This window comes from Solea solea, chromosome 9 (genome assembly GCF_958295425.1).
Source record: "Solea solea chromosome 9, fSolSol10.1, whole genome shotgun sequence".
NCBI classification, from domain to species: Eukaryota; Metazoa; Chordata; class Actinopteri; order Pleuronectiformes; family Soleidae; genus Solea; species Solea solea.
Genome location: NC_081142.1, coordinates 10,723,335 through 10,738,823, shown reverse-complemented (window position 1 = coordinate 10,738,823; position 15,489 = coordinate 10,723,335). Strand labels below are relative to the sequence as shown.

The 15,489-nt window shown below is 38.7% G+C and overlaps 1 protein-coding gene across 3 annotated transcripts in view; it reads left to right on the top strand.

Annotated features, from left to right (window-relative positions):
* pex5la (peroxisomal biogenesis factor 5-like a) overlaps positions 1 to 13,524 on the top strand; it is a 76,062-nt gene extending 62,538 nt beyond the window's left edge. For all 3 annotated transcript variants that reach the window (XM_058637377.1, XM_058637376.1, XM_058637375.1), the window contains 7 exons: positions 5,012 to 5,128; positions 5,962 to 6,105; positions 7,253 to 7,323; positions 8,223 to 8,441; positions 9,700 to 9,865; positions 11,787 to 11,944; positions 12,878 to 13,524. In XM_058637377.1, coding sequence (XP_058493360.1) covers positions 5,012 to 5,128; positions 5,962 to 6,105; positions 7,253 to 7,323; positions 8,223 to 8,441; positions 9,700 to 9,865; positions 11,787 to 11,944; positions 12,878 to 13,079 — 1,077 coding nt within the window. In that variant the 3' untranslated portion in view covers positions 13,080 to 13,524. The remainder of the gene's footprint in view (positions 1 to 5,011; positions 5,129 to 5,961; positions 6,106 to 7,252; positions 7,324 to 8,222; positions 8,442 to 9,699; positions 9,866 to 11,786; positions 11,945 to 12,877) is intronic.
* Positions 13,525 to 15,489: the final 1,965 nt, after the last annotated feature.

Below are 15,489 nucleotides of genomic sequence, written 5' to 3'. Positions count from 1 at the left end.
TGAATACAATGTAAACAATGTAAACCAGATCTGGACATTATTCCTGTGCCATTAATGCACAGTTTACTGGAAATATTGCACAGGGATATTGTCTAAAAGTATCATCTTTGCCTCTGTAGGACTCTGTGTTATTATTGCAGACATCCATATAGAAGGTAATCCCACTTTCTGCCAGAATGCATTCATAGCACGTTGTCCACTGAAATGTGTTTTATTCTTCTCTGACATTATCGGGAGCAGCTTCCCATTTTTGTCTTGCTGACCAAGGACTTGGCCTACGCAGCAGAACAGCGGGTGGCTCGTTAACATTAAAAGGCCACGCCAGCTGTGCTCTGGAGATGAAAAGAGCTGTTTGCCTTTTAAAAAAAAAAAAAAAAAGGGAAAAAGCGGCTTTGTGTTATCTGTAAATAATGAGACTTTTTGTAATGTAAGCCTCCTGGGCAAAGTGGATAAGTCAGCCCTATTCATGGGCTTGGTTCTCTACAGAGGCTGTATCAAGTTAAAACAACTAAAGCAGCGCAAACGGATAACATTTGAGTCAACTTGATAAATACTGAGATTTAGTGTGTGGTATTTATACTATGCATGATAAGAAACCCTTCAGTTAAGGATTTGTTTTTGCCAAGAACATTTCAGCAAAGGCAAAAAGAAAAATTCTAACTAATATACTGTTAGTTATAGTTTATTTTGTTTTACAATATGGGATTTGTGCAGTTTAATATGAGCTCTGGGAGTATGAAGTTCTGCTGAGTCAGTAAATTAACTCAAACATGCTATGAATTCACCATTTCAACAATGTGGCTGTGCATTTTTTACAGGATTATTTACACAAAAGCAGATTTCCACTCACTGAGTAAGTGAGTGGACCGTTTTATGGTTGCTACAAGCTTCATAGCCTGAAGCCCCTCATTTCCTTTTATACCTTCATGATTGCAATTAGTATGTATGTTATATATTAAAAAGCGGAATAAAACCGTGTTGTAAATTGAGCATTGTTAGCGTGGTAACAAATTAAAATGACCAATCCAGGAGTATACTAAGAACAGTCACCTTCATTATTGTTATAGCTGATCAGTGTATGTTGTTTCATACGTGTAAAATTAGTTTAATCTTTTTTTCTTTATGTAAATTAATCCTTTTTTTTTTTTTTTAAACACTAGTTCATGTATCTTAACTGACTTTATTATGGTAATGCTTGAATAGAAATATGCTGAAGGCCAATATACTGTACGTACACAGTAGGAAATATAAAACAGCCACGAGTATGTGTAACTTGTAGGTGGTGCCATGATTATCCATGTTGTCAATAATATATTCATGAGGTAACTAATAAATTCTCACCACTGACATACCAACAGTTTATTTTACACACATGACCTGTGGTGACATGTTTGGTGTCAGGAAGCACAATGTACTCAAACCATTTCACGTAACACTTCATCAGTGCTGCTGAAATTAGAGTCGCAGCAGCGGGTTTGTTCCAGTGATACAAGATATAAATTACTGCGCCGTGTCTTTGTCTTGTTCCACATAATTAGTCTGCCAATATCAGTGTTGACAAAACACCTTTCATGACATTGTAAAGAAATATAAGTGAATTTTTGCAAATGAAAAAATACTGTATTTAGTTTGTCACCAGTAATGCAACTACAGGGAAGGAAGGTTAAACACCAGAGGAGATTTTTACAGCGTGAACACTTAACTAGATACAAATAATGAGACGATGGTCTAGGTCACAGTGTAAATATAGCACACAGCATGGTGAGTAATAATGTGAAATAATTAATGTTATGTTAATGAACACAGTGGGTATAATGTAAGAAATAACATGAAAATAAGAGACATAATTAGGCTGCACAGTCATATCAGGATTAGTGGTCATTCATGACACATCTGTTATTATAGAACAGTGGTGGAAAATAGTTATTATAATGATTTAAAATGATCCAAAAATATTTCAAAGCAACAAGAGTGATACCAAATTCCCATGTGTGTGGGAAACAACAAATATTGCCTTTTAGCACATAAAGTAAACAGAACAGACAAATTACCCTTTTTAAATCAATTTGCTTTGGGCATAAGTGTGAAAAAAAAATGTCCATGACATTCAAACCATTTCCAAATGAGTTCACACAATGCTGATGAAGCAAATGAGCTCTACACGACTCTCTCACTGTGTCAATACAGCAGTAAAATAGTATTTGTGTCACCAGGCAACATTCCCACACTGACAGTGATTCATTAACAACAGCATTGTGCCAGTGAAGCGAGAGACGGCTGGATACAGGTCAGAGTACAACTGGGAAAAAAATAACTGCTGGTGTATACACACAATTGCACCCTCTGTCAGGTCTGATAGTATTAATTAAAGGAAACCATTTTCTGTTGAAGGACACGACATAAAAATAATCTTACATTACATTTCTGTTCATGAAAACCAAAGAGGCAGAAACAGAAACAACTACAGAAATCAACAAAAGTTATGCATGGTAGCTTTACTTAATTACTTAATAAACAAGTACAAAATTAAGTGGTAATAGTGTTGTATTATATGTTGACACACTCTCTCTCTAAACCCAGATTATTTTGACTTTTCTGCTCTGACCCATCTCCGCCACATGAAGTGTGATAGTTCACTTCCTGACAGAAACAATGGTGGAGACTCTCCCTCAGGCAATTTGTTTGAGAGTCAGTATCCTGCAATTACCTGCTATCTCTCACCATCAGAGGCCACACTATGGCCTCCATGTCAATCACAAGCCTCTAAGATGTGGAGATGAAAGTCCTTTGACACAGTAATGCTCACTCTTATAGTATTTCTTTCTGACCTCACTCTCCTTTAGTTACCACACACCCACCCACACACACACACACACACTGTATACAGGGCTGTCATGTTGAGTTTCTGGCCTGTTTTAATAAATTGGCAGAAAATGATGGGCATAAAAAAAAGCCAAGTATCAAAATATCATGCTGCTGGGAATACTTCAGACTACAATCGCGATAGCTGGGGAAATAAATCTGTAAACCTTTTTGATTATGTGATTCTTTAAATTCAAATATGGCCATTTAAATGTTTTTGATTGCATCAACGAATCACAACCAATTGTATAAATAAAGAGGTTAAGAATTTACCATGAAAAAGACATGAGGTTTTAAATTAAATAAAAGAGATACTGTGTGTCCTGATAGTTTGATGTAGCTTTGTGAGCACATGGAAGCTGTTTCACCTCTTCATTCAGCCAGTTGAGTTAAAGTGAGTAAAAATAAAAGGCACATTTCAACTTTTTTTGAATCATGAAAATGAAAAAGATCTAATTTTAGCTTTGCTGAAATGTACAAAAATATCTCTTTTAATCCCTTTCAAAAAAACAACTTCTCTTCAATGATCAGAGGCAGAGTGAGTATGTGGCACCATGAGCAGCTTCAATCTGGCTGAAAATAACAATTTTGTTATTAAATAAATAACCCTCCGTTTGAACATAAAGTTGGACTGAAATGGGATCATTGAGTTTGAGAAAGATAAGCACGGTGTCATTAGCAAAACAGTGAGATGAAGAAGATAGTCAATTTAATTGTATGTTAAGTAGGAGAGAATGTAGGAATTATGACTATGATTCTGTGTCAAAATCAGCAATATGAAAATTATAGATTATTATAGCTATTAAATACACATTTCACTGACAGCAGCAGTTTTAAGATAAAAAATGAGTGATTTCAAATATAAAAAAAACAGGTTTTAAGGTTTTCCTTAGAATCCTGTGCCCTCAAATCGAAACTATATAACAATATAAACATTATACGACTGAATCACAACTTCATTTTTGAATTGCTCTTCACCTCCGTCATCTCACAAATGACAAACACGAGCCTCACGTAGAGCTCATTGAGCACTGGGCCTAAGGCAAAGTACAGAGTGACTGTGACGTACAGTTTTATTCATTGCTCTTAAGTTATGAAATGAGGCTCATCATCCAAACAACAAGGTCTGTGATTAGAACAGTTCACTGCACAGCCAGACATTGTCAGCACGGCTGATTACTGTGGTGTACAATCATTTTTGGAAACATTTGAATGTGGAAGTTGGAAATGGTTTATTTTAGAACGACTCCCCCGACTTGTATTTTACTGTCGGTGTCAAAATGATTTTATTCACAGTGCAGCATTTGGAGAATATTCCTAAAATTGCTTTACATTTAATCTAAAAGACAGTTACTCTCTGCAGTCTTGCGTATAATCACTTCAGTTGGTTACTTTCATCTGTTCACTGGTAAATCCAATTACACCAAGACATCATAAAACGTACACCGCAGGAAAAAAGTAATGTCGTAAACAAAATCCTTTGGATCATCGTACAGAAGAAATTAAATACATGACTAATACAAACATGCATCTGTAAAGGCTGTGGTTTCCCGTCAGATAGAAAATGAGAAGCTATTCCAGGAAGTGGAGCCGATTATTCATGCAAGCCAATTGAAACACTGAGAAAGAGTTCAAATGTCAACCTAACAGAGACTTTAAAACCATAATACTGTTTTGACCATGTGAAGACTATTCATGAGCTTGAATAATTTTGTTATTGTCTGTGCATATGTGAAACCAAAAGAGTGCTTTCTAATTCTAAAATTGCATTCTGAAGTAATTAGTTTCATCAGAACTACCTCTCTAGTGTTAACTTGCATTTTAGGAGTTCTGCCAGTTCATTTGTGCCAGCAGGATATTGTCTTGTGCACGGACTTTTTTCCTGGTGGTATCGCATTCATCTGAATTTCAAGTGCAGAGTGTTTCTTCCACTAAATGTGATGTTTCATCAGATATGTGGGCTCCTTATGTTACAGTCAGGACAACCACTGAGCCTCATGGCGTGACATTTCCAACTGTATAATAGGAAATTACAGGAGCTGTTATTCTACAGTGCACTAATCATCCCCTCCCTCTTCTCACCCTCTCCTCCTCCTCCTCCTTTTTCCATCCTTCCCACCCCACTTCTCCCTCCCTCCATCATCTGCAGTCAGATACAGAGTTTTGGGATAAGATGCAAGCAGAGTGGGAGGAGCTTGCTCGGCGGAACTGGCTGACAGAGAACGAGCAGGCCCAAATTCCCTCCAGCGTCTCACCACATGAGAAGGTCACTATTGTCAACATGTTAGATGTAGAAAGTGCATGTATTTACACTGTTGTACAGGTTAACAATGTTCAGTATTCATAGCCTATGTTGTGTAAATAATGCATTCCTGTTTATATTATGTACGGCAAAGGTGGCTGATGATAAATAACGTAAACACTCATCTAAAGTATGTTTACGTTTGACATGAGAGTCTATATTATAGAATATTTTTACAGCAGGGAACAACAAAATGCAATCAGATCTCCTCCATTAGAGGAACCTATCCAGTTATCATGTCCGAAAAATGCGTTTACCTCTGACTTTCTATGCTAAAGAAGAGATTGACATTATCTCTAAAATGAAATGTCCAGAAAAAGTAACGATGTTCCCTTTGGTATCTTATAGTTTCAAAGGCAATTATAGAGCAGTCAGCCAGAAAAACATGCACTGCTGTCTTTTATGACTTTAAAAAGTGTCCTTGGACAACTAAGTCACAATACTCTGTGTTAACTGTGAAAAAGAATGGTCATAAGTAGTTCTTACAGTGCACATGTTGGCTGTAAATGGGATGAAGAACATACAACGTACAGCTGACTGACTTTACTCTCTTCTGAACTTCCTTAGTCATTTCACGACAGAACTAGTTCTCACAGAAAAAGCAGACGGCATCACACACGCCATGTTAATCACAAGCTTTTAACATTTAAATAGAACAGATAAACCCCTGGAGCTCAGCTCAAGTTTGATGTGAAGCAGAAAAGATCAATTCCAGCTTCTGTGGCTTTGTTTAAATGTACAACTGCACAGGAAACTGACTTTGCCACTGTCCCTGTTTTTGTTTTTGTGTCTGACAGGGTTACTACTTCCACACAGATAATCCTTATAAGGACTTCCCCAACGCATTTGAAGAGGGACAAAAGAAATCTCGAGAGGGAGACCTGCCAAATGCTGTCCTACTTCTGGAAGCAGCTGTCTTGCAAGACCCTCATGATTCAGAGGTGAATTCATTTTTGTCCAATTTAACCCCAGAGACGCCTGTATTTCCAACTGTGGGCTGAATTTTCCAAAGGGAAGGAGCTTTACACCTACAAACCTGTAGTCCTGCGTCGGTCAACCAAGTCAAGTCAATTTGATTTATGTAACCCAACATCACAAACACAGTTCACCTTGAAGGGCTTTATAGTCTGTACAGCACATGACCCTCTATCCTTAGACCCTCACATTGAGTGATGGAAATACTCCACAAAAGCCCTTGCACAGGGAAAAAAAAACTTGCTACAGCAATTGGTTTTTAGCTCGATCTCAAGGCTAATCCAACGTCACTTAACTCCACCTCCTGTTGAGATAAGCTACAGAGTAAGAAAGTCTCCCTGACCAGGCTGTGTGAAACAGACTGACATCTTTATAGGCTGAAAGATCACGTCTTTATACAAAGTTATTTTAGAATTTGGAATATACAAATGCCAGTTATTCTGGAGAGAGGATTATCCCAAGTAGTATGGAACTAATACGATTCTAAATTTCCTCCAAGGGTGCTTGTGGCTTATTGCCCTACTGTGACGACCTTATTCAAAAATGATTTCACCCCTCATTTCAAAGAGTGGAACGAAAAACATCTTGAGTTTAGCTTCAGAGCAGGTTAAGTTTGTCATTACAGAGAAGAAATATCATTTTACGACCATTTTTGATGATCTGTTAAAGGTCCAGTGTGTAAGAATTAGTCACGTCCCCCCCCCCCAGAAAAAAGGAATGAATAAAATCATTTAAGGGATAAAATGACCAAAACAATACATCAAATTTCAAAACAGTGATTCACTGATTTCTTTCTATAAACATTTTGTCAGCAAGTCATGAATGGAAACTTTGTATTGATGATTTAATGAAGTATTATAAATGTATCCAAGGACAATCTCCCAAACTAATCAACATCTGATCATTGCCGCATGCACACTGCTCCGACATCCCAAACGTTTTGCATCCTGTGGAGTTCTGTTTGAATTCACTGCTGTTGTCTGAAATACTCTGTGCTGTATCTGTGCTGATCCTGACAGAAAATGCTGATCCACTGTAACGGTGTATCAGCCTCTTGAGAATACAGCTCCCCACCCTGCTGTTTACTGTTGCCTGTATTTTGTTTTCCTGCAGGCATGGCAAGTGTTGGGGACCACCCAGGCTGAAAACGAGAACGAGCAGTCAGCGATTGTCTCCCTCCAAAGGTGGGGAGAAACAACTGCATCCCATTTAGAATATTTACACAAATGGAATTTGAAACGTTATACATTAAAAGATTAAAACCCAGCTTCCAAAGCCGACTTCAGAGGCTGTATTGAAGATGAGATTTGTCCCAAGTTCCTAAACCAGAAACTGGAAGGGAAACGTGCAGTTTCAGTCCCCACGAGCACAATGATCCCACAGTACAGCTGTGACAAGAAACTAAATTTCTAAAATTCAAGAGCAATACTTTTCTAAAACAGATTACCAATCCCTATAATATCCCTGCATTAAGTCAGCAGATGTATGGATATCCTAGTAGTTTGCATGGTTTATTTTACTTAATTATTGAGTGTTTGTATGAAGTGAGATAAGACATTAGTCCTGTTATTAAAGCATCAAGTTACAAATCTGTTGTATTTTGTTGTTTGCCACAAGGCCTTTATTGAAAAAAAAAAAAATGACAGATTTAAGTTAGCTGGTATCTGGCTTTATCTTGATGAAAGCTAAATCCTGTTTTGGCCTGACTTCTTGTGTTATACAACACAGTGCTCCTCTTCTTCCTCTTTTTTTTCCCTGTTCCAAAGGCCAGTGTAGGTCTTAATGGCAGCCGTCCACATGACATTACTGCGGATGCAACTCTGTCGCCAACATCATTTTTTTTTTCCCATAGGCAAACCTAATGCAAATGATCAAACTCTGGCTGTGGCATGCAAAAATAACACAGCAGGAGCCGAGCAGCTCATTCATCCTGAACCAGAAATCATTAGCCTCTGCCTGATGTCCCTTTGCTCCCAATGTCCCAATGTTCCAATTAATGCCTGTCAAATCTAGCTTTCCCTTTGAACTGCACACTTTCACCGTCTCTCCTCATGTCTAATGCCTGGACTCTGTCTCCATCCAGGTGTTTGGAGCTCCACCCAAACAACCTACTGGCCCTCATGGCTCTGGCAGTGAGCCTGACCAACACTGGTATGCGCCATGATGCCTGTGAGGCCCTGCTGCGCTGGTTGAGACACAATCCTAAATACAAGCACCTGCTGAAGGGCAAGACCCACCTGATGGGATCCCCAAACTCCCAGCGCAGGATGTCACATGTTCCCAACATGAACAGACATGAAAGGTAGAGTATAGTATGTAGAGTATATTAGACTGAAGAGGAGAACAATTACCCAGTTTACTCTGATATAGGACAGAGAAAGGCAACCAAACATTTCCTTTAAGGAGGTAAAATCACAATGATTGGTATAATTTCTTTTGGAAACCATTAACCGATTACCTAAAACAGTTTGTGCCAGGGTGCCTCATCAAGTGAATATTCAAATGATAAGATGAAAGAAAGATTTCTGCCCTGCTATAACCAGCCGGCATAATTGCAAATGCTGTGGGATTGATTTTTTTAATGATTTCTCCAACAATTTAATATTAAGTACATTAGCACTATGTTTTGACAGATTTAATATCTCATGGAGGATTTAATCTTCACAGCCAATTTCTTCATCTGTATGAAAACTATGATACATAATACTGGTAGCTGACATATATATACTGTGTATGTATCATATTAAGATAATACAGCATTGTTTCCAACACGTATGCATTTTATTTTTCACATAGCGGTGAAGGCAAATAATAAACAAACTTGAAATACCTTGTGGCTTTGGGACCAGGATTGACCAGCAATGAACCAACAAAGACACTGGGGAGCACAGAGGCAATCAAACACAGCTGAACCTAACAAGACACAGGTGAAACACATTAGGGGCGGGGCAGACAATCAAAAGGGAAGCCAGGACAGGAAGTAAAAGTTACACTCAAGGGAAAACTACAAAATAAAACAGGAACGTGGAACAGAAAACCAGACACAATAAACTAAAAACCCAAGGTAAAGAACAACAGAGAGTCCAAACGGATTAGTCCAACAGAAATCACTCAGAGAACCCAGGGGTCAACGAACAAGGGCGCTTAATAATTGTGTATTGTTAGGTGTTGAGTGAAAACTCCTAATTCTGACATGACATGATGGACAAACTATATATATATATAAAAAACTATAGTTATTAAGACTTCTGCATGTTGTTTTAAGGTTCAATGTCAGCTTCAGTGTGAAGGAATGAAGGAAGAAAAAATGTTTGCTTGGGTTGATTAACTCTAAATTAGGGATTATATAAATTGGACCAAAAACACACACGCTGCTGTCTCAGTTCTACTAGTCCTTCTCTTCAGTTTCTTCTTCCCTTTAACACTATTTGTCAGGCTCCTTCCTTCCCTCTCTCTTTTTTAACATGCAGTACTGCACTCACTCAGCAGCCTTAAGTTAAATTCACACGTATCCTTATCTGTGTGTGTGTGTGTGTGTGTGTGTGTGTTTGTGAGCACAGCTCCCTGCTACCAGAGGTCAAGGAGCTCTTCCTGGAAGCAGGTCAGCACAACTCGGAGAGTGTCGATCCAGATTTGCAGACGGGCCTCGGGGTGCTCTACAACCTCAGTGGAGAGTTCAACAAAGCTGTAGATGCCTTCAATACAGCGCTGTCAGTGCGGCCCGAGGTGGGAACACACACACACACACACACACACACACACACACACACACAAAGATAGAGGAGATGCTCTGCAAACAACTCTGCAAGGCAATACAATAAGTTAAAAATCTGCAACACACATCATGTGACAAATGAAATGTCTATTTCATGTGTTTTGAAGCAAAGGTCATTACAAATTGACATATTGAAAATTTACCAAGAATTATTTTAATTACCAATTAGTGTGGTGATTTGGTACTGAAAATATCCAGTACTGTTTTCAACATTATTTCTTAAAAATGTTATTTAGTGAATACAAGCTAAGACTTATTTGATGTAACTATAAAGGCAGTATACCCTTTCTTTCTTTCTTTTTCTTCCTGTGATTGCCATAAGCTGTCACAATGTAAACAAGTAGATTCTCAATATATTTTTACAATTATTTTTTAGTTCTGCCTCCTCCATGCATGTACCGAGTTTGGAACTGACTGTACGTCATGATAAAAAGTTTGATCCATCCATTATTACAGACAAAGAAGAAGTCTGTCACTAACAAGTGACAGACATCACAATCCTAGAACAAAAGATATAGAATATCGCTTTATGAGTTATTTACTTACTTGTATTTAATACAGCTATAAAATGCTTCTAAAGGTTTTCAAAACAAAAGGAAAAAATAGAAAACATTCACCTTTATTTTGTGGTTTATTGTCCACTAGGTACTTTGTGTGTTTATTTATATAATATATTAATCTTGACTTGTATATTAATGTGCAACTTTTAATTAAATATTATGTCATGGCCCAATACCTTAGAATTATGCACATAGTTTAAAAATGTTTTGGTTTTTTTCCACATACATGTTCCCATGCAAACACACTTGGCAAGACATGAAGCCCTCGAGCATGTGTACATCCTTAGAGATCTGAAGCTACAAATACTGAGGGAGAGCTCGTGCCAAGAGATGCAGTGGGCCACATCAAACTGTGACACTAATATGTGAAGCTAGGCGCTGCCAAATCTGGCCTCATCAACTCTAGTTTGGCACACTAAAGTACACACTTAATCAGGATCCAGAACAAGACTGAAACATAGTGCACGCAGAGTTTTATGCAGAAAACTATAAACAGGCCGATATTTCACACAATTAAATGCACACGACAAACAAAACAACCATGCACACAAATACAACCGAAACCTTCCTTACATCGCATATCAGCCTCTGTCTCAGACAGGGACACCAGTGTTACTCACGGTTAAAGGCAGCGCACCACATTTGACTTGACTTGACTAATATCTGCTTCCCTGCTGGAAAACCATGACCTCTGTATGTGATTGTCCACCTGCATATAGGAAATGCAAGGACACCGTCCGTGATGTAACTCAGCTTCCCTTAATGTGACCTTGTTAGGCTGCTTTATAGCAGCAAGTTGGGCAATGCTTCAACACACTTTATTGTTGTTTGTCAAAAAAAAAAAAAAAAAAAAACAATAAAGTGAGCTGTAGCTTGCTGCTGTAACTTTGCTTTGTCATGCTGTCACAGTGTTATGTAGCAGAACAGGTTATTCAGCTCTATTTCACTGGCACTTTTAGATTATTCTGTCAGCCCTAAACACACAGAACACAGATAAGACTTAAAGAAAAATGAATAGATGCTGGTGAGCATTCATTTCAGGCGTTCATTTCAACAGGTTAAAGTTATAGTCAGTGAGATCGCTGGAAAATGAATTGATTGTTGAGATCTTTGCCATGAGCTCTCAGCAAATAAACGCAGACAAACATTCTCCTCCACAGACGACCCAAGACCAGGGGTCTGCAACCTTTAGTATGAAATGAGCCATTTTGTCCCCTCTCCACCCAAATAAAATTAATCTGGAGCTGCAAAACCCATTATCTCTTTCACTTTCATCTTCTAATAACCTCAATATTTTCAACCCACCATCCAGGACTACTTATTGTGGAACCGCCTGGGCGCCACACTGGCAAATGGAGATCGGAGCGAAGAGGCAGTGGAGGCTTACACACGAGCCCTCGAGCTGCAGCCAGGATTCATTAGGTCTCGCTACAACCTGGGTATCAGTTGTATTAACCTGGGGGCTCACAGGTGAGTGACCTGGGACAAGTAGACTACACCAAAGTGGGACAAAGTCTCCACTTGTTTTTGATGGTGAGGACAAATACTGCAGTCAAATCTGCCAACGTTTGCTTCTACGTGGTAAAAAATATGCACGCCGCATTGCTTCATGGGCGTGTCAGCCATGTTGGGGGCTTTAGGAGTTGTTTACGTTGCTGCAGCTTAAGACGTGCACTTTCGGTCATTAGGTACTTAACATACTGTTAACTACATTTTCTCAGTCCTTTGTAAGTGTGATGGAATATTGTTCACATTGTTTAGCGGCTTGAAGTCAGTGAACTGTACATGAGAGGCTAAAGATCTGTAGATTTTAAACGTTCATCTCCGACACCACTAGCCCCCAACATGAACGACACATCCCAGAATGTATATGTATATGTATATATATATATACATATACATATACATATACATATACATATACATATACATATACATACACACACGGTATATAATATCTATATACAGTATGTCTGAGTTCAGGACATCAGTGACTATCCACATTGTGAAAATCAATCTGTTTTACTGTATCAATTTTTAGAAATTTCAAATTAAATGTCCCCCATTATGTGACAAAAATCTGAAAATTAGAAGAGCTCTAAAAAGTTCTGGCAATGTACAGATGTGGGACTTCTTTAAAAACACTTGGTAAAACACTACAAACACTGAATATGATAAAGATGTATATACACACATGTCTACAAAACGCAACTAAGATCAGAATACTATTCATTTCTTTATGACCTTTCTCAGGTTAAAGTAACCACAAAATGCTGTTGACAGGGCTTTGTCTCAATCACACTATTGTCTTAATTGGATGGTGCTCGAAGCTTGGTGTAATTTACAAGACTTGTGACAAATCAGGCCTCCTCTAAACCATTGCTTTTATCATTTCTTCTACAGAGAGGCTGCCAGTAACTTCCTGACTGCCTTGAGCCTTCAAAGGAAAAGCCAAAGTCGCCAGCAATCGCACCAGGTGATGTCTGGAAACATCTGGTCTGCTCTGAGGATAGCTTTGTCAATGATGGACCAGCCTGAACTGTTCCAGGCCGCAAACATTGGTGACTTGGATCTTCTAATGCGAGCCTTTAACCTTGATATTTGAGGAACAGGAGGAAGTAATGATAGCATTGCCCCATTCGCTTATTCTCCAGATTTTATCCAACAGCCAAAAGCCCAAAGTGCACACGTCTGAAAAGTTCAGATCTGATGTTTTTATGCACGTCCAGTAACAGTTGCAGTTGTCAGAGTTATTATATTTTTCTTGGCCAGGTACCTTGGACCAGATTTGAGGACAACTTCTTCCAAGTGCTAGAAGTGACTACTTTGTGATGGATTTGCACTGCAATTTGTGATTTCCCTGAAGAGCACAAGGACAGGCAAAGATTGTACAAGCAATGCCTTAGAGAACACATCAATTAAAAACTGACTCATCCAGTGGAACAGAGCTGAGCCATGAGTGAGAGACAGACGGACAGTTTGAGAAACCCACTGAAGAAACCATTTGCAGGGTAAAGATGAGATTTGAAAGTGAAAGAAAAAAAAAAAAAAGTACAGTGATTGAAAACTGTCTCATTCTGCTGAACAATAGATTCAGTGTGTAAATGACAAAAACTGCACCATATGACCTGAACCTCCACATTTTTGTCCCTGGCTTCTTTTCCTCCTCTTTCAGGGGAGAAAAATTATACTGCATGAATAAGAATTTTCATAAATGGATTTAAAACTGACGTAATTTTAGAAGATTTCCCTTTGCACTTCAGACAAACAGACAACTTCCTAACCCTAGTGGAATGTGCAAGCCAGGTTGTAAAGCCTTACTCAAATGCATGCGAACAACAATATTTATTTATACTACTTTTTATGGTAACAATATGCTAAGCCACTTTCAGACTGGTGTGAATTTCTTTAAATAACTGCCATCTTCTGAACTTGAAAGCTTTATGAGCCATTCATTTTTGTTTTGTTGATTACTTGGCTCCGAGCTTATCGTCGCTCCCTTTATTCTGACAGGTTAAAGAAGTTTACAGGCAGCCACGATCTGTAAAACCTTAATTAGTGTGGAAACTTTCAAACATCCTCGTGTGGGGGGGGGGAAAATGGTCCAAAATATCCTTTTCATCCTAAACATCTCTAGAAGCTCCTGTGTTTAATATCAGAAGAAAACGTTTTTCGGGTGTGCTATAGAAACCTGTTTTTATCTGAGATCCTATGCAAAAGGTCATGTTTTGTGTTGCTGTCCATAATTGCCAGTTTTTCCCTCAGTGGACCAAAAGGTGGAAAACAGTGGAGACCAGTACAAGAGCCATTCGCCAAAGCCCTTGATGGTCATGGTCTATATAAGAGGGAACCGCAGGGCAGACAAAAACAAGTGCTCTTCTTTCCAGAGAGACACATTTATAGAAACAATATCCTCCCGAATTGTAGCCTTTGTGTTTTATAACCCTACAACGTAGCAATATGTCTGTGACCTCAATCGCACACAATGAAATCAATGTGCTATACATCAAGCCTTGTTATCACGTCCATGTGTTATTGTAGTGGCCCACAGCATGCGCTCTCTTGGAAACCCACTTCCAGAGTGCTCAACAGAGTAGCTGCTCTTCATCCAATCATATTTAAGTTACATTTAAACTTAAATTTACATTAAGACATTTCCAGCTAAAATAACTGCTTTAGTGAGAGACTGGTGCCAAAGATTGTTGGCACCATTAAGACAGGAATGTCCAAAGTCCCGCCTGCGGGCCAAGCACGGCCCTCGGTCAGATTTTGTACAGCCCACAGCTTCGGTTTTATAATGCGTTATTTATGGCCTGGTAGAGACTGGGACACAAAATTGGCCTCAATCTTGAGTCACTGCCATAAGCTCTGCTGGTAAGGAGTTGTGATTTGAAACCGGAGTCTCAGGTTGGAAACCCACTTGTGACAGACAGATACATGCATTCATCATCTTTTATGTTATGTTATTTGACTCCAGATGTGAAAGAAAGGCAGATTTTTAAAAATACTTTTCACTTTTGCGAGGCTTAGATTTGGTTACATTGTCATTTGAAAATTATAATGAATTGTAAAATTAAATTATTATAAAACAGTGCATTTGTATGCAGCTTTTACTGTTGCATACAACAACTCATTTAAAAGGTTAATTTAAAAACAAGCGTGGGGTCTGCAGGCAGTCTTACTCTGAGTGATTCAAGTCCACTGGAACCTCCTGCGCAGGAACAATCAGCTCCCTGGATCCAACTAAAAACTTGCACACACATCATGCAATCAAGCATGCACACCTGCAACCCATCACACACACATTCAGAGAGGGAGAGAGACGAGGCAGAGAAAGCACAACCCTGAGGTCATAACAGGGGCTTGACAGTGGCAAAGGTCAGCGCAGAGGTGGGAACTTAGCTTATACACTTAATGAATTGTTAATGAATTAAAATGTGTGATATCAAAAAGTTTTAACTCAAACAGTCAAAAAGTCATCAGCAGAGATGTCCCTTCCCTGCATGTTTTTGACG